At 37.9% G+C, this 27,014-nt stretch overlaps 1 protein-coding gene across 1 annotated transcript; it reads left to right on the top strand.

Moving 5' to 3' along the window:
• The first annotated feature begins 379 nt into the window (after window positions 1-379).
• On the top strand, window positions 380-21,631 carry LOC132056875 (aberrant root formation protein 4). The gene is made up of 14 exons (XM_059449263.1): window positions 380-530; window positions 634-810; window positions 895-1,044; window positions 1,601-1,673; window positions 6,823-6,998; window positions 7,067-7,126; window positions 7,258-7,405; window positions 7,642-7,701; window positions 7,800-8,071; window positions 8,147-8,218; window positions 15,884-15,961; window positions 16,058-16,261; window positions 18,674-18,725; window positions 21,325-21,631. The coding sequence occupies exons 1-14, from the start codon at window positions 462-464 to the stop codon at window positions 21,540-21,542; spliced, it is 1,809 nt and encodes a 602-aa protein (XP_059305246.1). The 5' UTR covers window positions 380-461; the 3' UTR covers window positions 21,543-21,631.
• The last annotated feature ends 5,383 nt before the right edge of the window (window positions 21,632-27,014 follow it).

The raw sequence follows: 27,014 nt of genomic DNA, 5'->3' as shown, positions 1-27,014 counted from the left end.
TTTTGAACCAAGTGAAAGAAAAACTTTACCTGAGAATGAATAGAGAAGAACGAATCGAGAGAGATAGAGAGAAATGAGCAAGAAAGAATAATGAGGAAGCGAAAGAATGGAGAGAGAGGAACGGCAAGAACAAAGAATGGTGGTCGCCGGTTTTTTGCCACCTAAAGAACTGAGGAACTGCCTTTTTAAAAAAAAAATAAAAATGAAGAAGTAGTTGGGGTCGTGGGTGGAAGTGGATTGAAGTTTTTGTATAATATGTGTGTGCTTTTGCGTATTTTCTAGAAGATTATAAGTTTTAAAAATTATAATTCAGTGCCAACTTAAGCTAATCACATTTTTAAGATAAATTTAATCTTGGCTAAACTTGTCACCGTTTGTAATAAGGAGACTTTTTTGTCACCGTCAGTTTATTCCTTCCCTCTATCTGCTAGCACCGCCGGCGTGGAGAGAGAGAGATTAGAATGTCGGAAGAGAAACTGTCCGATTCCCTCATTCCTCGCCTCCAACATACCCTATCTACATGCTCTCAAGTAAGCCCCAAAACACACACTCTCTCTCTCTCTCTCTCTCTCTATATATATATATATATATATATATATATGAAAACATTGTTGAATTTGCTTATAAGTGCAGTTGGTTGAAGCCGGTGACTTTACCAATTCTGATCAATCAATCACCGCCCTCGTCGATTTCCTTAATCCCATCTCAGTCTCAGTATTAGAAGAACCATCAAATCTGGATTTGGAGACAACATCATTCCACATTCTTACTGAAATTCATTGTTTCATAACTTCACCATCGACAAATCAGGTAATTCCCTCAAAATTAATAAGTGATTTACTGTATTGTTTGGAAAAAGGATTGTTGTTTGTGATGTTTGCAGTTTTGTTGCAGGAAGTTATTGATGCTTTATCGTTTGAGTTGCCCAAACTAGTGTGTAAATTTGCACTCGCTTCCAAAAGATGCTCCGAGGTTGCTGAACGTGTTATTGCTCATCTAGTTACTATGTGTTCTCCTCGTGAAATGCTACCAATTCTTTGCGAGGTATCAACTTGTTCTTGCTCTACATTGAATTGGAGTGTTTTATAAAAGTCTGTACTAGATTGTTCAGAATTGGAGTTCTAAGTGATTTCCTGCAGAGCATGTCATCGTCATCTTATTAAGTAAATAAATGAGGAATTATGCATGTTTAACATTTCTTTTATGAAGAGCTTTGACAATTTTACTGTGTAGCTTGTATTATTCTACCTAACTTATGTGTTAAATGATTTGTAGCCATTTTATTGAGTGTTGGATGCTAACTGTTCAAGTTGGTTCTGTACCAATCTCCATTTTCCCACATCGGATTGCTATTTCTTAGATAGAAAAAATTCCTAAGAGAGATAATTGGTGAATTATAAGGATTAGAGTTTTTAGCGACTTCCATTTAGATTCTAACTTTAATATAGTGGCTGTATTAGTGGGACAGACTCGCTTGGTGCAATTTTTTTTGGCTCACATACTATGGTTTAAAGATAGTATATATGCTGACTCTCTCTAGGTTTGTGCTTGTTAGTATTTGTTCTTCGTTTTTTATGATGGTCTATGTTGAAATTTTCAGGCGTTAAGTTCCCCAAGTGAAATGTTCAGGGTTCCTTGCTATTTTTCTCCTCTTATTGGTGGCCTTGCCAAAGGTAATCCATAAATTCATTGATTGTCAATTTAGTATTAGACGAGAGAAAATAGGTTTGAACTGTAGTGATAATTGTTAAGGTGGTAAAAAGCTGAAATCTCATAATGTTATTGCTGAGTCCACACATGGATATTGGAACTTATTCTCGCGCCAGAAATTAGAACTTATGTTTGGATGAGGTTGTGGCTGGTATACACCTTTTATGAACTCTCAAATGATTTAGGTGTTCCTAAAACAGCATAATTATACTCTGAAACTCAGTCTTGATACTCGTGGAATCTGTGAGCTCCTGCAATGGTTTATTTGTATTTTCTGTTTTTTCTTAAAGATTTGGAGTATTAAAATTTTACTAGTCCCAGTTACCATTTGAATGGTAACTTCTGTTCATCTCCTCTTCATTTCATATCGTGGAACTGTCAAAAGTGGGAGTCACGTACTAGAATCCAACTTGAGTGCACTTGGCCTGCCTTCTATCTTGGTGGTTTAGACCCAAGTGAGTTTCTATAGCACCTAAACATCTCAACTTCATTCTGGAGCTATTCCTCTACTGGATGGAATGATCTGAGAGTAATAGTTGTGGATCCCTTGGTACTGATGGAAGAACACAATTACAACTTCAATATCCTAGATTGATAACCTGAAGCTGAAGAAGAGGATGTTATGACGAAACGTACATCTGAACAAGAAAAATTAATGGATATAAAATGTGAGGTTGTGGATTTTTATATTGTATTGTAGGCTCCTATTTAAAATTCGGGAAATTGTATATCACGGATGTTAACTGGTTTAATTAGTGTCTTGTTAGGAAAATATATGTAGAGAGACAGAAGAGGATCCTCTTTGGAGGATAATCATGAGAGAAATATGGGAGGGCCGTAATGGAACCAGAGAAAAGACGGAGTGGTGATGGACTGTTGGAGAACCTTATGGAACAAGAGAAATCTGGACCATTGTTGTTACAGTAGTTCACTACAGAAATATGGTATCAAATGCTGAACGTGAAGGAAGGGGAATTGCTTGAAAGTTCACTACAGAAATATGCTATCAAATGCTTAACGTGAAGGAAGGGGAATTGCTTGAACTATGCCACCTTCCATCAGCAACTCCTGTGGTGTTTTAAAGGGAGAAGTAGTATGAGGGACAAGTTTGGGCAGTGAATCCTCATGCTGTAATGTGTATATTTTAGAGAGAGAAATGTGAGAGATATTGAGTGGCTTGAGCTCTCATATCTGCATTTGGAGCTCCCAAACTTTCCTAGTTCATATTTATTGTTGGATGACTTTTCGTGGAGAAGGCATTTTAAGTAGCTCCTTTTTCCATGTATATCTCTTTTGTGCACAGTTATTTCCTTTTTGATAAAAAATAGAAAAGTTACTGGTCACGCTGAAGCAGAACTTCACAATTGTAGAGCAAATCTGAAGATAAAATATAAAGTGAAATGCTCCGAATTCTTTAGATGGTCATGGGGGAAGATTAGCGAGATTGAAGAGAAATCATGGAGATATTCTTCTCTTTTTTTACTTTTTTATTTTTGTTTTTTTGTTGTTGTTGCTTTTTTTTTGGTGGTTGTATACACTTGAAGATGAAGTTCTCAGCCTAAGTGGCTTGAATTTCTCCAGGTCCACTGATGGGTCCCTTTTATGTATTTTCCTGTCCCTAGTATTAGGACATTGTTTCCATCTCAAAAAAAAAAAAAAAAGTATTAGGACATTGTTCAAATTTTAAGATGGTTGATATTTATTCCTTCCCTCCCCCAACCCCAACAATAGCTAGGTCTCATCTCTTTTATTCACTTGGCTCATATGCGGTCTTATGAAGGTACCTTTTCTCTTTTAACAAGGTTTTCTTGTGCCATTATGTGTATTAGAGATGTTAATTTAAATGAATAGCATTGAAACACGTCTCAAATGTGTTGAGGCTATGAAAATGAGTTTCATTATTGACATCCAGAAAATGCAAAATTACGGAAACATATCAAGTACTAGAAAGTGACTATCAGCTCCAATACAGAAGGACTATACTAAGGATAGGGAGCTACAAAATCCAAAAGGTTGACATGAAAATTTACAGGGAATACGTTGTGCCAACTGAAAAAACATAAACTACATCTAGCCTTAATTGAGTGGACAGGAGTTCATACTCCATAACACTTGTGGGTCTTTTCTGTCCCAATACAAAAAAAAAAAATAAAAAAAAAATTTGACTGGTGTTATTTTCCAGATTTTCCATATGGTGTTATTAACTTTTTACAAACTCCAGATTTCATAGGCATCTCTGATGTTCTGCGGCGTGATCCATGGGAGTCCAAAATTAGGTAGGAACATATAACAAATATCTGCAGCTACTGGGCGATGGAGGAATAGATGCTTGCTGGTTTCTATACGCTGAAGACATATAACATCTATTCACGAGCTGTATGTTTCTTCTGCAAAAGTTATCAGCAAGTAGGAATTAAGGGGGCTCCTTAGGAACATCTACTTGTTTAGCATCCTTCTTCATGGGGACTAGTGGTCCCTCGTGACAATCTCAACAATCAAGAAGTCTTCCATTCTTGACTTCCACCAACTATAGTACTGGCCATTAAACAACGGTGGTCGAGTGGTGAACTGTCCCTCATTAATCTCGGTGCACTCATCTTTCAGTATCTCTCAAGGTTTTAGCCTAGTTTAGGAGAAAGCGATCTGATACTAATTATTAGTTTAGCACATGTACACAACTTAAGAGGGGGTTGAATTGGGTCATACCGAATTTTCTTGACCCCCTAAAATTTGCCTAACTTCTGTCAGTGAACCTGGTTCTTATATGTTTTAGTAAAGACTAAAGACAACTAAAATTGTAAAATGCAGAATAATAAAGAACATAGGATTTTACGTGGAGAACCACCCGGCTCATAAGGTGTAAAAACCATGACCTACCCCTGTAAGATTCGACTCCAAAAACTCCACTAAACAAATGAGCCAAAATTCTGATTACAATTTTAGCTATCTAGGACTTAACTCTAAGCCTTAACTCCAATAGCCACAACAAATTGTTTTCTCAAACAAAAGCAACCTACAAACACTTTGAATTAAGCAAGTGGTTACAACTCGAAAGCCTATGAAAAATGAACTAGGACTGAACTTAATGAATCAAAGCAGTGATACAAGGACCTATTTCCTAAAAGAAGAAGAAAGTCATTGTATGGCTTGCCGGTTTGAGTAACAGTTTTCAGAGAGAAGTCAGACCTTCTCTCATGGGTGAGAAAATATAGAGATTTCAAACCTTCGAGCGCCATCTAGAGACTAGGGGTGTTCGTCTGTCGGTACGGTAAGGTTTTAGATATTTCGGTTCAGTATTCAGTTTCTTAAAATGCTATACCAGTACCATACCTAATTAAATTTGGTATGGTTCGTTTTTCTCCTTTCGGTTTTGGTTTATCAGTTCGGTAACTTCGGGTTGTTGGGTTTGGATAGAGAATATTAACTTTATTTTGTCTCTTTTGTCTTTAAGAGGTAAAAAAGTGTTGGACAAGACACTTAATCAAAGAAAGTACCTTCTGGAACATTTAATTTTCTAGGGAGTGTGGTTAGAGAAAAGACATGCATGATCATGTATGAACTTTTGAACTGAATTACCATCAGCTCTGAAATAAATATAAAAATTCAGAAAACTACGCAAAACAAATTTGTAGATGAACTGGATTTAATGATCTGAATTGGACCGATCTTTTACATTGAGGAAAAACAACAACAACAACAACAACAACAACAACAACAACAACATACCCAGTGAAATCCCACAAAATGGGGTCTGGGGAGGGTAGAGTAGAGTGTACGCAGACCTTACCCCTACCTTGGGAGGTGGAGAGGCTGTTTCTGGTTGACCCTTGGCACAAGAACCAGCAAACATTGAGGAAAAGCAAAACTAAAGATAATGCAAAGTTTTAATTTAACTTTTCATCATCCCTATATTTCATGTGGGATTCATCAAGCAATTGCACGTGAATGTCACTATCTTTTTTTTGGCATCTCTATTTGATTTAATAAGTTAGTGTTATCTGTGTCAACATTAGTGCAAACAGGCCAGTTTTCAGGTGCCAATGCCAAATATGACATGTTTATAATCTAAAATACGTGTATGATATAAGTTAGTATATATTTTGGTACGCTATGAGTATTTCTGTAATTATTTTCTAGATAATTATTTTCCAGATACAGAATACCCTGTTTTTTAAAAACTTAAACCAAATACCATATAGGATACCAAATTTTTTATTTCAATTCGGTATATGCCAAATTATGCACATCCCTACTAGAGACAATGTTAAAAAGGCCAACTTTAAATTGCCAAAATGGAAAACATGGTTGATTAACAATGTACAAGAGGAGTAGCACCAGTTGCTTGAGATGAATGATGGTGTCACTAGCTGTAGAGCGAGCGGAGCTGGTCGTCAGAAAAAGGATGGTGCCAAAAAGAGGAAAGAAAAGAAGAAAAATATTGGCTGACTGTTGCCCCCGGCTGGCGACCGACGCCGTCCTCTCTCAAGCAGCGAGAGCGCTCCTCAGCAGAAGCCACTTAAGTTGCTACCAAGATGGTAGAGGCTTTGACACTATGCAGAAACTGAAAAAATAAAAGAAAAAAATTGTCTTGCTTCAAATGAGTAACAATATACTTGAAGAGCTCCTTATACAGTGGTCAATTGTCATAGGCTGCTCCACAATATCTCTTCATCTAACAAGGTAAGTAAATATGCTACAATTGAATACAAAATATTCTAGATATCCTATGATGGTAACTATGCTACAATTAAGTACAAAATATTCTAGACATCCTCTATAATATTCTCTACTCAGAGTTCGGGAATCTAGACATTTTTTAAAATATGACTTCTTGATTATTTGGCTTTCAACACACTCTCAAACTCTAGTTGGTGAAATAACTTGAGTTTGTGAGTAAAAACTAAAAAAATCAAGTTTAATACGCCTGATTGGGTTTTATCCCGTCGTCACCACCATGAGTAAATCGAAGTTAAATTCGTTGGTCTAAAATTTACTTTAGTACAAGTAGTTCGTGAAGGTTTATTAATGCTCTAAATGAAACTTAGTTCTTCTGTTAGCATACTTTTGTCATCAATGACATGATTGGATTTTTACCTTATTCATTTTTTTCAGTTATAATACTCATCCAAAGACGGCAATTTGAGCAAGTGAAAGCTGCAATTCCTGTTATTCTTGGTGTTTTAAAGTCTGTGTCCTCAGAGGCAGATGAGGAAGACAAAGACACTGAGGAATTATTCCAAAAAGCAATTGCAGTTGCAGATTCAATACAAGCTGTTTGCAAAAAGTTGGTCCGTGATATTCCCGTATGCTGCATCTTGTGTTTTTAGGATTACTCTGATTGATCTTTGCTTCACAGGAACAGAAAGATCAGGAAATACTCTGTGCTTTATTGGGCATGTTTGTCTTAGAAGTCACGGTCAGTGTTCCTGAGACTCAATGCAAAATCCAGCTTGAGCTCTTCTGGTTCTTTTTGAGGCCATTGTGATGTTTTCCGGAAATTCCACTCCAATGTCTTTGTGTGTGACAAAATTTCACTACTGCATGCAGGCTCTTGCTTCAATTGCAATGGGACATAACATTTCAAGTCTTCTGCCCATTATGCTACACCTGTCATACTTTCTTCCATTCTGTGGTTTATCATATGTGGGATTAATTACTGGACCTGATGTTGATAAGTTCACAACCATATGTGGAGGTATATATGTGGATCCTTATTTTCCGCTTTATATTTATGGTACCAATCTTTTGTAGGTAGTGGTGGGTGTTTTGATTTCTCTCCTCTTTTATAAGAAGACTTTTTAAATAATGGCTTTGAATGGTAATTATTCCTATATTGTTCGCAATGTTTTGCTAATTTCCCTGCATGATTTACTAGAAAGTGGGAAATCGTTCATGGATATGCGTCTTTTAATGCCCTAAAGAAATTTCCAGATGACGGGGACGATAGAATGGCTTACTTTTCTCATGTCAAACATGGTGGATCACTTGCAGGTCAATATTTTCTAGATTTAATTAATTGTTCTCCCTCTCACCAGATGTTGTCTACCTTCCCACTCACCTGTCTAAATTTCTCCTGATATATTATGCAGTAATCTGGGTTTACAAATCCAATGAGACATCAGCTGCTGCTGACGCAGATTTTGAAGCAGTGAAAAATGAACTTCAAATGAACCAGACTAAAAGATGGCTTGCAATAGGCATGTTAAAGTATGTCTTCTCAAGTGTTGACCTATCATGGGAATTGAAAGCGCATGCTCTTGATTTCCTGCTTTGCATTATGGATGGATGTGTACACCAAGAAATTCAAAATGATAATATGGACCACTCCACATATATGCCTACTCTATATACGGCATTGCAGGTGAAGTGATGCGACATCTTGGGTTCTTTTGAACTGCTTTGTACTTGCGCCCTAAAGTTGAAGTGCACTTTGTAGGCGATTGAATTGGTCATTATATATGCACCAAATGCTGTTTTGCGGAAGAAATCTTTTGATGCCCTGAAGAAGGTAAAAGCATTTTTCCTTGTGCTTTGAAGTTCCCTATTTTGGTACAGAAGCTCTTTTTCAATATTATTATCATACTGGAATTACATGACTCATGTCTGGAGCAAAATGGGAAGTCTATTGATGCTTTCCATTTAACCCCATGAAAGATGATATTTCTTGCAAATTGTAATATCAGCATATGTTGTGTTTGTAAGTTATCCCTCCATGAATCTCTCAATGAGCTCTTACTCTTACATGAATCTCTCAATGATCTCTTACTCTTGCATGGAGAGTTTATTTAACAGTCAAAATGAAAGTATTGCATAGTTGCAGTTCAGGTGCACTGTCCCAAATACTAGAGACTAGAACATGACTTGTTCTCTGGTTTGAATTTTAAACTACTTAGGCTTAGATTTTTCCATGTGGCTAAATATGTGTCGAAGTAAGAAGATGAGTGTCTTCTTTTTTTTTTTCACCCAAAATGGTGAGAGACATAAGAGTACCGTCACCTTTTTTCTTTTCCCCTTTTCTTCTCACTTGCTAGAGATTGAAACTGGCCAATTTCTCCAGAGATACAAATGAACTTTACACTCTAACGGAGTCCCTCAAACTGACGTGAAAAACAATGACAATTCACATCTTTATGGTCTTTGACTAGTAGTTTAATCCTAATCGTTGCAACCGCAACATCTATGCTTCAATTCTAACCAAGTCGAGGTCATGTCACTCCATGTAAGCCTATTCTACTTCAGTACATATTAAATTTAGTTTCTCTAGCAGTAGAAGTTCTCTACGTGTTATTGAAATATAAATCTTTAAAAAGACTAGACTAAAGACTTTTTGCTAATATTGGACTTGAAGTAAACTTACTAACATGACTAAAATTTAATTCCAACTAATTAATATCACCTATATAGATCTTTTTCGTTCATACAGGTTCCGAGAGATCGTAGGTCTTTAGAGACAATTCCTTCCATGTGATTTTAGGTTTAGCTCGTCTTTTAACATCTTCAATCTTTCACACCCATGGACCTGGTACATCTAAAGGCCGACGTAGGGTTGGTCAAACCATCTCGATTAACCTTCTCTCATATTATCCTCTATGTGTGCTATTTGCACCTTCTGCTGAATGAGATAATTTGTCAATTTTATCGACTCTTATATGATAACATATCTATCTTAACATCTAACATATCTATCTTAACATTTGCATATCTCCAACACCCATCTTGTGAATATGGTGGAATTTGGAGGCCCAACATTCACTCTTATATAGTACCATTGTTGGTCTTAAAACCATTTTATAGAACTTTGCCTTCCACTTTGAAGCATTTTTTGATAAAGTTACTCTTTGAAACATAACCTTCTCAAACGTAACATTCCAGTAGCATTTCCTTATTTCAACTACCCTATCTCGATTCTATATGTAACGTCTTCATCTATCTTACCATTCTCTTAAACATCGAGCGTAGATATAATTATTTACATTTAGGCCTCGCAATGCCATTTAGTCTCGCCTAAGCTTCATTCTCTTTATGGTGGCTGAACTGCAGTGCATATACTCGGTCTTACTTCTAGTTATCCTAAAACCCTTACTCTAGAGTGTTTCTTCATAGTTCAAACTTTGTCCAGTCCTCAAGCTTAAACTTATCCTAATCATTGCATGGTCAAGTCAGCACTCCAGAATGGATTAAACAGCACATCACCAAACTCAGTACAGAGTTTGGAGCAAGTTTCAGAGGGTGTGAAGAGAAGGCCAGAGAGTTATTTTTGAAAATTGACAACAATAAGAAGGAGAACAAGGGGGAGCAGTCAATCACAAAAAGGAAGGGGATGAATGAATTGAAGGGATTAGAATTAGATACTAAATTTATGAGCAATGGCACTAGGAGAGAGGGGGGGGGGGGGGAATATCTGGCAATCAAAAATCAATGAAGCTAAATATAGTATCTTGGAATGTGAAGGGGTTAAACTGTAGCAAGAAGAGGGGTATGATCAGGGATTGTTTACAAAGCTGGAGTGCAGATGTAGTTTGTTTACATGAAACAAAGGTGGAGGGGGAAATCATAGATATAGTTAAGGAAGTTTGGGGAAGTAGATGGGTTAGTTATGTGCAGCTAGAAGCAAGTGGGACCAGAGGTGGTATAGTCATAATGTGGGATAAAAGGGAATGGGAAGGTGTGATCAGTAGTGTGGGAATGTACTCAGTTTCATTGGGAAAAACCAAGATTACTGTTGGCAAATGACTGGAGTATATGCTCCTAATGACAGACAAGAAAGAGAGGAAACTTGGCGAGAAGTGGGAGCAGCAAGGGGACTGATTCCAGGTCCCTGGGTCCTGTGTGGGGATTTTAATACAGTTAAATTCCCATCAGAGAAGAAGAATTGCAGGAGAATCTATAGACATGGAGCTGGTGGATTTGGACTTAACAGGAGGAAAGTTCACATGGAAAAAGGGAGACAGACATACTATTGCAGCAAGAATAGATAGGTTTCTCATATCAGAAGAATGGGATGCCAGTTTCAGAAACATCAAGCAGACTATACTTCACAGGGTAACTTCTGATCACTCCCCACTGATGTTACAATGTGGGGAATGGGAGAAAAACAGTTCATATTTCAAGTTTGAGAATTGGTGGCTGCAAACAGAAGGTTTCAATGAAAGAGTAAAGAACTGGTGGGAATCCTTCACTTTCATTGGCAGACCTGACTATATTTTGGTGGCAAAGTTGAAAGCTCTTAAGGATAAACTGAAGGAATGGTGCCAAACAGCTCAAGGAAACTTGAAGATCCAGAAACAAATAGTGCTTGCCCAATTGGCTGAACTGGAAGAAATACAGGAGGACAGAATTCTGGAGGAGGGAGCAATAGCATCTAGAATGGCACTGAAGTTGGAATTTGAAGAAATAGCTAGACATGAAGAGATTGCATGGAGACAGAGATCCAGGGCAATCTGGCTAAAAGAGGGGGACAGAAACACTAGCTTTTTTCATAAAACTGCTAATGCCCACCGCAGAGTAAACACAATAGATAAGCTGAGAGTAGATGGTGAAGTTGTGGAAGATCCTATAGAAGTGAAGAATGAGATAGTAGCCTACTATGAGAAGCTTTACACTGAGACAGAGAACTGGAGGCCTCAATTAGATATGAGAAACTGTCCCAGGATAGAGGAAGATGACAACACTTACCTTATGGCACCATTTGGAGCTCAAGAGGTATTGGAATCCATTAAAGCATGTGCAGGAGATAAGGCACCAGGTCCGGATGGGTATACAATGGCTTTCTTTACTCAATGTTGGGAAATCATCAGGACTGACCTAGTAGCAGCTATTCAGAACTTTCATGCAGATGGCTACTTTGAAAGGAGTCTGAATGCTACCTTTGTGGCACTAATTCCAAAGAAGGTTGGGGCAATAAAACTCAATGACTTCAGACCTATTAGCTTAATAGGTGGAGTATACAAAATCATTGCCAAGCTACTGGCAGAGAGACTGAAAAAGGTTATCCACAAACTGGTGGATAGACAGCAAATGACTTTCATAAAAGGGATATAGATTATGGATGCAATTCTATAGCCTCCAGGCAGAGAAGTAAAAAACCAGGCATTCTATGCAAACTTGACATCCAAAAAGCTTATGATCTTTGAACTGGAGCTTCCTGATCAAGATGCTGGAGCAGATGGGTGTGGTACTAGATGGATTAAACAGTGCATCAGCACAGTAAAATTCTCAGTTTTGGTCAATAGAACTCCTTGTGGTTTCTTTCCTTCTCAAAGGGGATTGAGACAGGGGGACCCTTTATCCCCTTTCCTATTCATTCTTGCAATGGAAGGGATGAGCAACATGTTAAACACAGCACAGGAGAGAGGAGGGATAAGGGGATTCCAGGTGGGAGAAGGAAACAATTTAGAGATCACACATCTACAGTATGCAGATGACACCTTAGTATTTTGTGATGCAGAGGAAAATGGTATGTTAATGCTAAGGGTTATCTTCATCATCTTTGAAGCAGTTTCTGGATTACACATCAATTGGGGGAAAAGTTTCATCTATCCTATAAATGAGGTGCCAGAATTGGAGAGGTTAGCTGAGAAGCTTGGAGGCAGAGTGGGGAGCTCCCAACCATTTACTTGGGCATGCCTTTGGGAGCTAAAAGCAAATCCAAAGGGATATGGAATGGGGTTTTAGAGAGATGTGAGAAAAGACTGTCCAACTGGAAAAGTCAGTACCTTTCTCTTGGGGGTAGACTGACTATGGTCAACAGTGTGTTAGATGCTTTACCATCTTACATGATGTCCATCTTTCCAACACCTGTCAATGTGATTAAAAGGATTGACATGCTTAGAAGGAACTTTTTCTGGCAAGGCACTGAAGACAAGAAAAAGATACATCTAGTCAAGTGGGAAGAATTGACAATTAGCAAGAAGGTAGGACTTTAGGAGGAGTGGGTATTAGAGACATGAAGATCCAGAACCAAAGCCTAATGATGAAATGGTTATGGAAATTTGCAGAGAACATGCTCTGGAAAGATGTCATCACTGTTAAATATGGAATGGAAGATAACTGGACAACAAACATGGTAACTATACCATACAGTTGCACTGTTTGGAGAGCAATCAGGAACTTGAGGCCTGTTATGCTAGCAAGGATCGGATGGAAGGTTGGAAATGGGTTAAAGGTTTCATTTTGGAATGATAAGTGGATTGTACTGTTATCTATTTGTTCTTTGTCAATCGCAACAAGCCACTATTGTTGAGATATGGACTGGACAGGGATGGAACTTGAATCTGAGAAGAAACTTGAATGATTGGGAGATAGAGAGGATAACAGCATTTCATAATACAATGGCCACTTTCAACAATTTGACAGGAGAAAGAGACTCAATAGAATGGCAGAAGGACAGCAAAGGAATTTTCTCAGTTAATTCAGCTTATAAGGACCTGAACACCTCAACTATGCAGGAGGATGACTCTGGAAGATGATCTGGAGGACAAAAGTTCCATACAAAGTGAACTGCTTCAACTGGCTCTTGGCAAAAGAAGCATTACTGACTCATGACAACTTGAAAAAAAGAGGTTTCCATCTATGCTGAAGGTGTTTCTTATGTAGGGAGCAAAATGAGACAATCAACCATCTCTTTTTACACTGCAAATGGACAGAACAACTATGGAAGATGTTCATCAGCCTGAGGAAGATCAAGTGGGTGAAACCTGGGACCATTAAAGGAGTTCTAAACAGTTGGAATAGGGATGAAAATGCAACAAAGGAGGAGGAGAGATGGAGGATTGTCCCATCATGCATATGGTGGACTGTATGGAATGAAAAGAATCAGAGGTGCTTTGAGAGCAAACAATGTGGTCTGCAGAAGTTCAAGATAAATTGTCTAAGTCTTTTTTACTTTTGGTGTAAACAGGTAGTTTTAGTACAAACAAAAGATATTTTTGATGTTTTGGAATTACTGTAAGAGGAAGATCATGTAAGGAACAAGCTGTAAGATGTAACTTTTTGAAGGGGGACTACACATTTGGATGCAGTATACCTGTGGATATATAGATTAACTGTTACCATTTCAAAAAAAAAAAAAAAAAAAAAAAAATCAATTCTGCCGTAGTTTTACTGAACGTTACAGCTTAGATGTAGTTTTTCACAATTGTCGAAGAGGATTAAAAAGGAACACCAATTCTGTCTAAATTCACCAATAGTGGTACTGGAGCCTTTGGACTAGCTTAATGGAAATCTTAATAGTAACTTGAGTGGCACGTTAAACATTGTGCTGACTTTTTTTTTTTTTTTTTTTGGGAGATGGTAACAAACTGTATTGAAATCAAAAAAAGGCCATAGTTACAGGGAGTCTAGCTAAAGCTGCACAAAAATAATAAACTATACTTTTCTTTACACCAAAAATACAAAAGTCGGATACAATTAAGCTTTATCTTCTGGATAGGGTTGCTTTTGTTATTAAAACATCTTGAATTCCTTTCCTTCCGGATAGTCCACCATATGCATCCTGTGATCATACTACAATATTTTCTTTGAGCTTTAGTCCCTCCACTTCTGTTCCAACTAGATATCATACCTAATGTATGAACTGGCATTGCCCAACTCAAACCAATATTAGCAAGAAATATGTCCCACAATTGAGTAGTCACCCTACAATGCAAAAAAAGGTGATTGTTTGTTTCTGCATACAGTCCACATAAGTGCCAACGTGTATTCCCCTTCTTTGTAGTCTGTCTTTTGTTAAACAAGCATTTTTACTCCCAACTAAACAAAGCATGCCACCTTGTATGTTATGTTTGTCTTCCAAATTTGTCTCCAAGGCCATTGTACCTGAAGATTGTTGTTGTGATTCATCCAAAGGTAAGCTGTCTTGACTGAAAAGACTCTTGATTTGTCTCTCAGCCGCCATAATCGATCTTGCTCAGGTAAGACTCCATTGAAGAGATTAGGTCTGCTGAGGAAGGCACTGAATCTGTCTATTTCCCAGTCATTCAAAAGTCTTCTGAAGCTAAGGTCCCATCCTTGGTTGTTCCATACCTCATTGATATTGGCCCTTTGCTGCTGATTTAGGATGTAAACATCTGGATAAAGGTGCCGGAGAGAGCCATTGCCTAATCGGTTGTCTTCCCATAAAGAAATATGTTGCCCATTCCCAACTTTGAATCTGGTATTAATGCTGAAGATACTCCAAAGATTTCTGATAGTCCTCCAAACACTAACGCCATATACAGTGCTGACAGCTTTGGTTTCCATGCATCATCCTCCCCATATTTTTCTTTAATCACCTTCTTCCATAATGATTGATCTTCATTTGAGTACCGCAGAGCCATTTCATAAATAAACTTTGATTTCCTACGAATTTTTAAACCAAGCCCTCCTTGTTGTTTGCTTAGTGTCAGAATATTCCACTTGACTATACCCCTTTTATCTTTGTTGCCTTGCCACAAAAAAATGCTTCTAAACATATCCAGTCTCTTCTCAACTTTTGGAGGAATGGGAAAAAGACTTATTTATAAAGCATGGATCTTGGGGAGGAGGATTGCCCAAGCCATATAAGGAGTCCAAGGACCACTTATCCCACTGATGTGGGAGAACTCAACACCCCCGCACGCCCAGGACTGGACATCTGGAGCATGGACAATATAAGACAGAGTCCCAACATCGGAAACAATGAATTGGACGAGCCTGGCTCTGATACCATGTAAAGAATTGATCTTGGGCCTAACTCAACCCCAAAAGCTAGCTCAAAGGGAGGAGGATTGCCCAAGCCATATAAGGAGTCCAAAGACCACTTATCCCACCGATGTGGGAGAACTCAACATTATTATTATGCCATGAAGTGTTTGGAGAAACATGGCCTATTATCAACCTTTAGAAAAGAGTGCTAAAATTAAAAGAATTTGAGTGGAAAGGAGAAAAAACTAACATAAAGGGGTGAATGCTGATAGAGCCCTTGATTCTTGAGGATACATTGAACACTTGAACCTCTAAGTTAGTACGACTTTGTGTTTATTTCTTAAATGCTTCACGGTGTTCTTTGTTTTAAATATGCATTATTAGCTCTATTTCATGATACAGAAAATATATATGTGGGCATTGAATCATTTTGTTTTTTGTTTACTTGTTTATAGAGAATTTGCGGGTAGACTTGCATGTGAACATTTGATGATTGGTTTTACATTATCAGGTGCTTGCAGATATTCCAAGTTATTTAAGGTTTGACATCTTAAAGGCTTTGATACAGAATAGCGAGTCTTCTTCTATGGTATGTGCTCCTTCAGTTGCTAGAGAAGTTTGCCGCTACAGTAATTTTCTTGGACTACACTTGGTTGAACTTATTCATATATTTTTTCATGTACAGATTGCAATCCTTTTAGATTGTTTCAGAAGGGAAATGCATGAGGAACATAGTAGAAGCATCTCAGTAACAAGTGAAGTCTCAGGGGCAGAAGTGAAATATTCTCAATGCCTATCATTTTGGCGTGCTGGTGTTCTGGAACTAGTGGAGCTGGTTCTAAAGCCTCCAAATGGTGGCCCTCCATCCCTTCCTGAATACAGTGATGCAGTAATTATCCTCCTTTTTTCACTCGACAAGCATGACTTATATTAGCATCTATCGTTTTGCATTAGACTTGCCTGGCTGGATTATGTTTCCTTAATCTTCTTCCGTTGAGCTTTTTTTTTTTTGGAACTTTTTTGGGTCTAGAGAGAATGCAATGCTACTTCTTCCAGTGGCATTAACGATAGTTGATCTATAAGTTAACTTATTGTATGACTCCATCAAGAGAACTGGTTGCTACATAGTGTGTGGAGAATTGGTTGCTATATAATGTGAGGGTTTCCTCTGTTCTTTTTTCACTTATCTGTAATATGATGGATCAGCTAATTGACAATAGGATTGGGGGCACAAATAAGCACCTTGTTGAAGATATTAACCGTATGATCGTCCCACTTCCACTTTGCACTGAGCGCCATGAGTGAAGTTACATGCGAGCTGCCAGTTGGACTTCTATGTGAATCTTGATAATGAGAAAATGCTAGGATATTCAAATCTTACGTTTTAATCATTATAAAGGATTAGTGCGGTGATGTTGTGCTTAGCCGTTTGGACATGGTTTGAAACCATGAGATGAAACCATGATTTGAAACCATGTTTGGACATGCAATTTGGATTTCTTAAGTTGTATTTTTTCTTATAGACATAAAAATCCCACAAGCTGTGAAAACTATCAAAATATTCTCAATTCTTATACAATCTTACCAAATAAGCAAGTCATAGTTCATAACAAAACTAATACGCTACTAGAAGGCCTTTCTATAAAATACAACATCAATTGATCAAACTTTAGTTCAATAAAAAAGAAAATTTAACATGAATAGTAATGTAACTACTCTTTAATATAATCCTCCCACATGGTAGACATAAATCAAGGTTTCACCCCAATTCAATCGGCAATATATATGACAATGTAGACCCTGGATCAATCAATGCATATACATCATGAGAAGATACTGATAATATACATGTGACAACATTGGGGAAAGACTCAAGATCCTGTCGCTTTAATACGGTGCTGAGGACCACTCGAACTAAGAGCTCCTCCTCTACCTCTACCACGACCTGGTGGTGTCTGTGAGCTTTGCCTCAGAGGGCATATAGATGATGAAGAACCAGCTGTTGATCCTGTAGGCTGAACCGTACCTCTACTACGTAGGAATGGACACTCGCGCTTTTTTACAAAATATAAACTTATGGGTCAAGTTTTATATTTAAAAGTTTAGAAACCATGGTTTGAAACCCCAAATCATGCCTTTTTGGATGATTTGGGATTTCAAACCATTGTTTGAAACCATGAGATGAAATGCATGTCCAAACGCTGATTTCATCTTATGGTTTCAAACCATGGTTTCAAATCGCATGTCCAAACGCCTACTTAATAACTTTGGGGATTTGCATCTGATGTATTGTTGAAGTTACTTGGTCTCTTACAGTGAGCCATCTTTGATCAAGTCTCTCTCTCTCTCTTCCTTCTTGAGGTAATGTTGTTGTAATATACTTCATCAGATCTTCAGAGAAGTGAAAAGCATTCAAGTTTGAATCTACTCCTCTTGCCGTCCTTCATTATCAACTCCACAACATGCATTAAATACAAAGTGAAACACAAAATAGTTCACATGCGATTGTCAACTTGTGTCAGCTCCTGGAGCATTTGCTTAGGAGTACGGCTATGATGCTGCTAGGATTTGAGGTCCAGCCAAAAGTGGTGTATTTTTGTTCAAAATGAATTACCTGGGCATATTGATAGTAGTATGGTGAGAAAATACATGTTGAGTTCCATAGGGCTTTGATCTGGTGGTAAGAGCGCACCACATGATGTGTAGGTTAGGCGCACATCACGAGTTCGAACCCTACACTAGATAGAAGCCTGGTATTAAGTGGAGAAAGGTAGAGGGTTGGGCTCATTATTCACCAAGTTTTGAACTGTGCGCCAGCAGGCCCTCGGGGATTTTTCGGTTATAAAAAAATACGCGTTAAAGAAGCTAAAAGATGTTACGTACTTAATTTTTTCACAAGGAGCAAGTATAGGAAAGTCTACTATTGCCTGAAATTATGGGCTAAAGATTTGTTGTGGCGTCTTTGACATTAATGTGATTTCAAGGCCCAAGGGTGCCACCTCTGAAGTTATTGTTAGACGTTCTGTTAAGAAAATTTTTGTTCTTTTTCTCTTTGCTCATCTCTATAATATTTCTTGTCTGGTGAAAACAATGAGGATTGCCTCTTTGAGTCAGATTAATGCAATTCTTGGTTGATCACGAGTGTTAGTTTATCACTTAGTGATTTGCCCTTCAAAAAGTTGATAACACTGACCTCATAACCTCATAGCATACCGAATTCGGAACTTCTTTCTGCTTTTTTTAACCACATACATTGATTAAATTTAAATTTTCTTACTGTATTTCTTGCCATACTCTACAGGTTCTATCAGCTCTCAATCTATATCGGTTTGTAGTGATCAGAGAGTCAACAGGTAAGTGTAGCCTAATTATGACAAAAATTCTCTTTTAGATTATATGTCAATATGTGAGTGTCTTTTATGGTTGCTTCTACGTGAGATTTCGTTCTTACATTTCCATTTCGATCCTCGATTAGAATAACACTCTCCTGGTCCAGTGACATGGTACTCCTATTTGTGGCTTCTCTATCATGTTTGATGCTATTTTACTAGAAATACCCAATCCATATGTTGATATTTGTGGACTGCTTTGATTTGCTTTTGAGTGGAGGGTCTATTGGAAACAGCCTCTCTACCCCCGCATAGTAGGGGTAAGGTTTGCGTACTCTCTACCCTCCCCAGACCCCACTTTTTGGGATGACACTGGGTATGTTGTTTCTGTATGTGTTAATATTTGATTGGATACGAAATTTAACATATTAATTTGACTTATGTGTTATATTAGTGACAGGTAAAAGAAAATATCAAAGTAATGGTTAAAAAATTAATTTAACAAAGGAAACATCATATCAAAACTGGAGATTAAAAGAAGTGAATGAATCCAAATTGCGAAAAAGTTGCGATGATTATATATATTATCATTGATTAATGGTGTCGAACATCTTGAGCATTCGGGAATACTCCAGAAATGAAAAGAGTCAGGTAAAACAGGCTTAATACATACTTTCCCCGTCCAAAAATTTCTCTTTTACACACCTTAAATACACAAACATCCTTTTACACACCTTATATAGCCCAAACTTTTAGTCAACATAGCCATAGCATTTTTTACCAGCATTTTAGGCGTATTGCAAACATTTTGCATGAGGCCTTATTTAAGTGCCACGTGTCCCCTACCTCCTCCATTTTCCATGCCCATCTTCTCCAGCAGTTGAACCTCTCCATCTAACAGCCACCACCAGTTCCACCACCTTCAGGCTACTCCCCCTTCTAACCTTCAAAAAGAATCAGACATACATCCACCCCTCCTCCAATATCACCACCTAACGACCTTCATCAGAAAACCCATTAGATCACCCCTACCATTTTTCATACACAAACCCATTGTCCCAATCCTTCCTTCAACTAATAGTCCCATTACCACTCCACAAAGCAAGATTCCACAGACTCAACTCCGCTTCTTAATCTTTTTGGTTATGTTTAGCAAGAGTGGACTAACGGATGGAGAGATTGAAATTGTTGGAGTTATGAAGAGATCTAAAAGCCTTATAATTAAACTTGGTGGAACCAAAATAAAAGAGGGAGAGACCGGTGGTTTTTAGGTGGTGGAGTGTTGTCAAGTGTGTGATTTTTAGTGGAGTTGCTGGGGTCGAAGAGTGGTGTTGGGGTACCGTCGTTTATGCCTTTATAGTGGTCTCTGATTGGGGTACTTTTCGGGTGATTCTGGCTTGGCGGAATTATTTGATGGTCATAGTGAGCATGAAAGGAGGTTAAAGGGATCCGATATATTATTTGGAGTTGGAGCAGGCGTCTGGTGAAGGGATAGTGTTTTGTGGCAACACAGATGTGGTCTCTATTGATGAAGATGAGGTGAGACTGGTGGCAGAGGGAAAACGTGAGGTGAGTGAAATTAGAGAAATGGAGATTACCAGCTATGTTGGTTTTGGCAGAAACCATGGAGGCGGTATAGGTGGCAACCATCAAGAAGGGAAGATGAAGAATGGAAAAACTGGAAAATTCTGTCAATTGGGGATACAGCTGGAATTTTAATATTTTTTTTCCTTGAGTTATGACATGTGTCGCACACTGATCGGCACATGTGATGCAACCTCTAGGAATAAGTGGCCAAACACCGAGCCAAACACCGAATAGTTGTGTAATAGCTGTGTTTCGAACAACTTTTGATATGTAAAAGGTTAACCATGTATTTAGGATGTGTAAAGGAAATAGGTGCAAGTTGACGAAGGAAAGTATGCAATAAGCCTATAAAACGTCATGTCAAAACACCTGAAGTGACATTTTATACAACTTTCATTCGGTATATCACATGATATTTTTTCTATTAAACGAACTTTCGAATAGCAATTTCATTATGTTTTTTCACCACTACTAATTTAATACAAAAGTCATGTAAAATGGGTAACAGGAAAATTGTAATGTCAGGTGGTATATCAATAGCTAAGGTTCTTTACACTTGTCCTTTTTAGTCCCTTGTTTTGTTTCGAATTATTTGGGCATGATCTAGAAGCTCTTCATTTAAGTTTCTCTCTCGCTTACTGATTAGAGAAAAGCTTCTGCCCTTCCTCTTTCTTCCTTTCCATTTTTTTGGAAACATTTTCATAGTCCATTCTTTCGCATTATGCAGGGGATAGAAAAAACATTAATTTAATAAAGAATATAAATACTTTATGATGGGTCTAGTTGAATTGTTCAAGTGCCGTGTGTGTAAAGCTTTTGACAAAACAACTTGTGGGTAGTTTCAGGAGATCATCCGTTATCTAAAGTCTTGTCTTTTCTGGTAAAAGACTAATGAATTATCATCAGTGGATGGTCTTGTCTTTTCTGTTGTCTAATATCTGTAGCTAAACAGATTTATCCTCAATTTGAATTTTGGGGACAACAGAATGTGACACTAATGTTACTGATTTTCTGACTTCCAAAACACATGCAACAGGGAAAACCAACTATACTGGAGTGCTCTCTAAGGACAAGTTACAGATGGCTTACAACGAATGGCTTCTACCTTTACGTACGTTAGTGACAGGAGTCGTGGCAGAAAATCAGCAGGATCATGACCATCTAGCATCGGACACAATGTGTGCCTTGAACCCCATTGAGTTAGTTTTATATCGTTGTATTGAACTCGTTGAAGACAATCTGAAACATGCATAGCGTTATTAGCAATCTGTAACGGTCACCTGGTAATCTTTTCCAGATTCTAGGAACAATAGAAAGAAATTTGCAATTATTCGTTTCTGTTACTTTGCCTTGCTATTCTACTTTTTTTCATCCAGTCGTGGTAAATCCCTGTTTTGCAATCTTATAGTCCAATGAGATAGAACTACGTACGGACTTTTTTCCTTTGAAGGTGGATTCTTTTTTTTTTTTGTAACAACTGTGAATATTACCATTAATAACAAACATAATAACAATCTAAAGAGCACCTAGCTGGCTAGTTCCATTAACCACCTTCTAGGAAGAGTGCTAATGAAATCTAAGCCTCAAAATAGAACTATTTACACAGTAAGAACTTGTAATAAATCTCTACATCTATGCATCTTCCTAGACATTCTCAGAGAACTAATCCTGTCGTATCTGGGTGACAGCCATCTCACTATGTACAGTTGCTCCTTTAAACAGTTTCCAGTTCCTGGCTCTCCTGGTGTAATAAACAGCACTCCAAATTGCTGCAACAACTTCCTTTTTGAACTGAGGCAACTGCTTCCTTTTAATTTATCTTAACACCATTTTTACATCAACAGTCTCCAGGTGGATTCTTTGTTGCCAAGATAAAATCAGCTTTAGAGTGACATTCTTCTTGATGTAAATTTCTTTTGACAAGACATACTATTCTATGCAACTTATATCTCGATGGGATGAAAAAGTTGTGACCTAAAGGATATGGAGCTCATCATCTTTGGTCCACCTTTTCTAGCATATTTTATTTGAATCCTCTCCAGGGGGAAATTAGATGCTAAACTTGGTCTCTGTAGAATAGTCCAGGTGTATCATTTGATGTAAAAACGACTGTTAAGGCAAAGGTTGAGTTATCTCAAATAAAGTGACTTTGTTGGTGGAAATGAGATTTATCATTTCGAATAATATAAATAGTGGTCAGGGAGCGCCACTCCTACTCAGATGGTGCTTTTTGGTTTTTGTCCATAGGAAAGACTAGCATTGTGGTGTCCCACACAGCTCTTTAACACGCTCGCCAAAGGAAGGCCTTCGATAGCCATCCCTAAAGAGCCTTTTCTAGAAAAAAAAGTTATTTTTTTTGACATTATATACTTCTTTAGTAACCAGAACCAAAATTACTTCTTTAGTAACCAGAACCAAAATTTTCTACTAATAAACAATCATAAAAACATGCTTCCATTGTTTTGCAGAAAATTTTTCCGAGAGAACAATTCCAAATGAAGTTGCTAAAAATTTGGTCAAACGCTTGGCTCAACAATCTTTCTCGGCGGTAATTCGGGTCTCTAGCTCACTAAATAGGACATAAGTTAAAAAAAGGACTTTTGTCAAGGATATCCTCACCTAAAGTTTGATGTTACCATAGCGTAAATTGTTATCATGTAAATGTTGGAAGCAAAATGGATGTTTTTGAGAGCTTAACAGCTTGTTTGGATGATTGTTATCTAATATATTGTATGATATTATAATTTAAAATATAGTTTTTGTTTTGATTGTTACTTAAATTTTATTGTATCATATTGTTAAATCTATCGTAACGACAAAACGTCCCATATTATGTAACGATTAATTTGGTGTGATCACATCGTTACCTTATTTTCCCCCCCTCATTTTTCCTTTTCTTATTATTTAATAATCTTCTTTTTTTGGTTAACTGGATATTCCATTAGAAAATATTTAACAAAACTAGACAGAGCTAGTGGGGGTTATTTGCCCCATACAGTTCACTTCTGCCAGAGTTAGTAATAATACTTTTATAGATCGAAATTGTTCTATTAAACATAGCTCTTAAAATGTCTTCCCAAACTGCTTCAGTTGCAAACATTGGAAGAACTATCATAATCCTGGTCTTATCAAAAAAGTTGTAATCTAGTTCTTTTCTTGGTCAATATGCCTGCCACATTATTCTGTTCCTTGTATGTGTGATTTACTGGAGCTCCCAACTTCTGCATCAATGACCTGCATTCAAGGATAATTGGATTATATAACAAATTACATGCTTATGCATATGAACTACCTTAGTCAAGTATGTCTGTGTGAAGAGGGCATAGGTTCTGTTCCTTAACAATTTTGAGACCTTGAAGGACTACCATGAGTTGAGCAGACTCTTAGTAGCTTTGGGGATTCCTCTCATGAAACTGGCCACCCAAACTCCATTGTTGTTTTTTTATTACTCCTCCTAGGCCACATGTTCCTAGATTTCCTAGAGGTGAACTATCTGTGTTAAGTTTGAAACTTCTATTTTCAAGAGGTTCCCATTTCGAGTTGATAATAGTGCTAGGTAGGGTTCTATCTTTCCATATCTAGGTAGTATTCAGTTGCTTTGGCAATGGTATTGGCCACATAATGTTATCTTTCTTATTATTAAACGGGTTGTTATTTCTAATCAGCCAGATGCGCCAGATACAGAAAGGTATCAGGCTATTCCAAGGAATGTTGTTGTAATTCCTGTTTCTAATATGCTCTCATGTTGAGTTCCACAGGGTGAAATCATTTCCATTCATGTCAGGAGCCATGGTTCTATTTTGGATAATGTCGTTCCAGGATTTCTTGACATTAGTGCAGTTAAAGAAGATATAGGGGATGTTTTCATTAGTGGTGTTGCAGAATTTGCAAACAGGGTCAATGTTAAGCCCAATTATGTGGAGATGGAAATTTGTGGAAAGCCTGCCATCGTGGAAAAGCCAAAGGAATGTTTTAATTTTGCTAGGGCAACTAAGCTTCTTGATTAGTTGTAGGTTTTTTGGTCATCTTGGGTGTTAGTTCTAAACTCCTTACCAAGCAAGTTGAAGGTATCCTTAACAGTAAACATATCATTACTAGTAAGACCCGAAAATGAGATTGTCATCCTCTTGACTATTGGAGGGGATGAAGTTGTTTTCAATGATATGGGTCAAGGAGGTTGTATCAATGAAAGAGAGCTTATTCTAGAGGCAAGCACCATTAGTAAACATATTGTTGATTTTGAAGTGCTCTTTCCCATTAAGGATGGGGCCAACTACTTGGCTTCTAATAGTCGGATGATTGTGGAGTCATTTATCCATAAAAAAATAAACCTTTCTTTTATATGGACATTTCATCTGTAGTCTTTCAGACAAGTAGCTCAACTACTTAGCACACATTGCCAAGTGCTAAAATTAGCTTTTCTTATAGTTGTGGTCATGCTGTAAATTTTGTAGATGATGATTCTAGCCCAGAGTGTACGACAGTCATTGAACAGCTTTCATGTAAGGATGGCATGTTGGACACTGTTCTTGAGTTCACTCTTTCGGATTCCCAATCCTCCATCCGTTTTGCTTCTTGTGATGGTGTCCCAGCCCATTAGAAGTATTTTTTTCCTCTCACTGGTAATGTCCCGAACAAATTTCTCTAAAACTTGTAATAGAGTTCAAATTTTGCTGGGGAGCTTGATATAATATAATGCACAACATTGTTAGCTATGGAACTCAGAGCGGCCTTAGCTAGAGTGGTGCGACCAATCATGTTCAAAAACTTCATTTGCCAGCCGGTCAGTCTAGTTTTCATATCATCAGTGATTAACTGAAAATCACTACTCAATGGGTTTTTGTGAAAAATAGAGAAATCAAGATATTTATCAAAGTTAGAGCTCTTCTTGATGATCAGAATGTTAGAGAGGTTCTCAGCTCCACTATTACTACAGTTAGTTGAGAAGATAGCTTTGGATTTCTCCAAATTGATCTTTTGGCCAGATTTGGAGTTGAAATTAGAAAGAGTTTTAAGAATGGCCTGACAGTTACCTTCAGTAGCTTTGGAAATCAGAGTAAAAGTGGAAAATTTTGGGTCCATTTCTACTGATGCTGATGGGATTCCAAGTCCTATTGTTGACTTCATTTTCAGTGGTTTTAGATAGTCTGTCCATACAGAGTATAAAGATATAGGGGTATATGGGATCCCCTTGTCTAATGCCTATACAAGGGGTTAAAACATTTATTTTTCCCATTATCGACAAAAACAGAGATGGAGTAGGAGCTTACACAAGACATGATGAGTATGGAAATCTTGGAGGGAATCTGAAGAAAAGAAGGGTTCTTTTCTATTAAAGGCCTTCTCTAGTCAATCTTCATGATCATGTTGGGATTTTTGCCTTTCATTTTGCAAAAATGTATCACATATTCTTGGGCAATTATAGCATTGTTAGAGGATTTTCTATTGTTAAGGAAACTAGTCTTGTTAAGCCTAATGATGTCAGGAAGGTAATGCTCTATCCTATCGACAATAATTTTTGTGACTAGATTATAGGCAGTGTTGCAAGGACTAATAGATTTAAAATTCTTGACCTTGGTGATATTAGGAAATTTAGGGACCAAACATAAGAGGATGGGGTTCATGTTAGGAGGCATTGAGCAGGTACCAAGGACCTCTTTGTAGATAGAGGTAGTCCTGCTGTTACACCTCGTAGTTTTGTATGTTGAGATTCGTTAGGTGTTAGTTGTTCAATTATAGACACTGGAGTTATTTTCTAGGATATATGAGGGTATATGTGCCTATCTTATGGTTATGAAGGTTTAAGTTCATGTAATAGGTCATGGAAGGATTGGAGAACAAGAGAATCAAGGAAATTAAGTTCGTCCAGTGGTTAGGACATCGTCTTTTCATGTCGAAGACACGGGTTCGCGCTTCCCGCAGGCTTTTTATAGAGAGAGAGAGAGGGGGGGGGCGGCACGGAAGATTGGTCGCTCCGAAAAGGCGATAATTCGCCCCCCCCGATGGGTCGGCCTTCTTACCGGTCGCCTCCTTTCTCTTGATGGAATATATCAATACCCGAATACCTTGCGTTCTTCACGTCGCCGGATGTATCACTCATCCCGCTCCCCTTTGTTGGAATTTTGGAGAAAGGATGGGCAAGATTTCGTACGATAATTTTGGTCTAACTTGGGAAAAGAATACCTCCTAGTATATCAGGAGTTTTGAAGTGAAACAAAAGCCTAAATTGAAGTTCGGGAAGTCTAGTTTCCAACGCAACAAACCGCGCGTCAACCCGACATCGGAATCAAACGTTATGAGCATTTTAAGACGGACTGTCAGAGCAGGGATTAACCCTGCGTGAACGTGCTCAGGTGGCGCGAACGCACAGAGGAGGAGGGGGAAACTCAGCCCGAACGCGCCCCAAGGTGGCGCGAACGAGCTGAGCAAATTTTAGGTCAGTGCAAACAGACTCTAAAACGATATAAAAGGGGGTTACCCCTTATTTTCATCCAAACCACCCCTCAACAATATCCCAAACCCTCTAGAACCTTCTCCAAACTCCCGCCCATAAAATTTTAGCCCAAATCAAGTGAAATCTCAGGATTTAGGTTCGGATAGCATATAGTTGTGATTATAGTATCGTATAACGGTGAATTTTGGCTTGGATTCAAGGTGAATATTGAAGATATTGCGGTTCTAGTGGGAAAAAGGTATGAATCTCTCCTTATTGATATTGATTTAGGT

The sequence above is a fragment of the Lycium ferocissimum genome, chromosome 5, assembly GCF_029784015.1.
Source record: "Lycium ferocissimum isolate CSIRO_LF1 chromosome 5, AGI_CSIRO_Lferr_CH_V1, whole genome shotgun sequence".
Taxonomy (NCBI): Eukaryota; Viridiplantae; Streptophyta; class Magnoliopsida; order Solanales; family Solanaceae; genus Lycium; species Lycium ferocissimum.
Note: the sequence above shows the minus strand (reverse complement) of the source record. Positions and strands in the feature narration are given on the sequence as shown.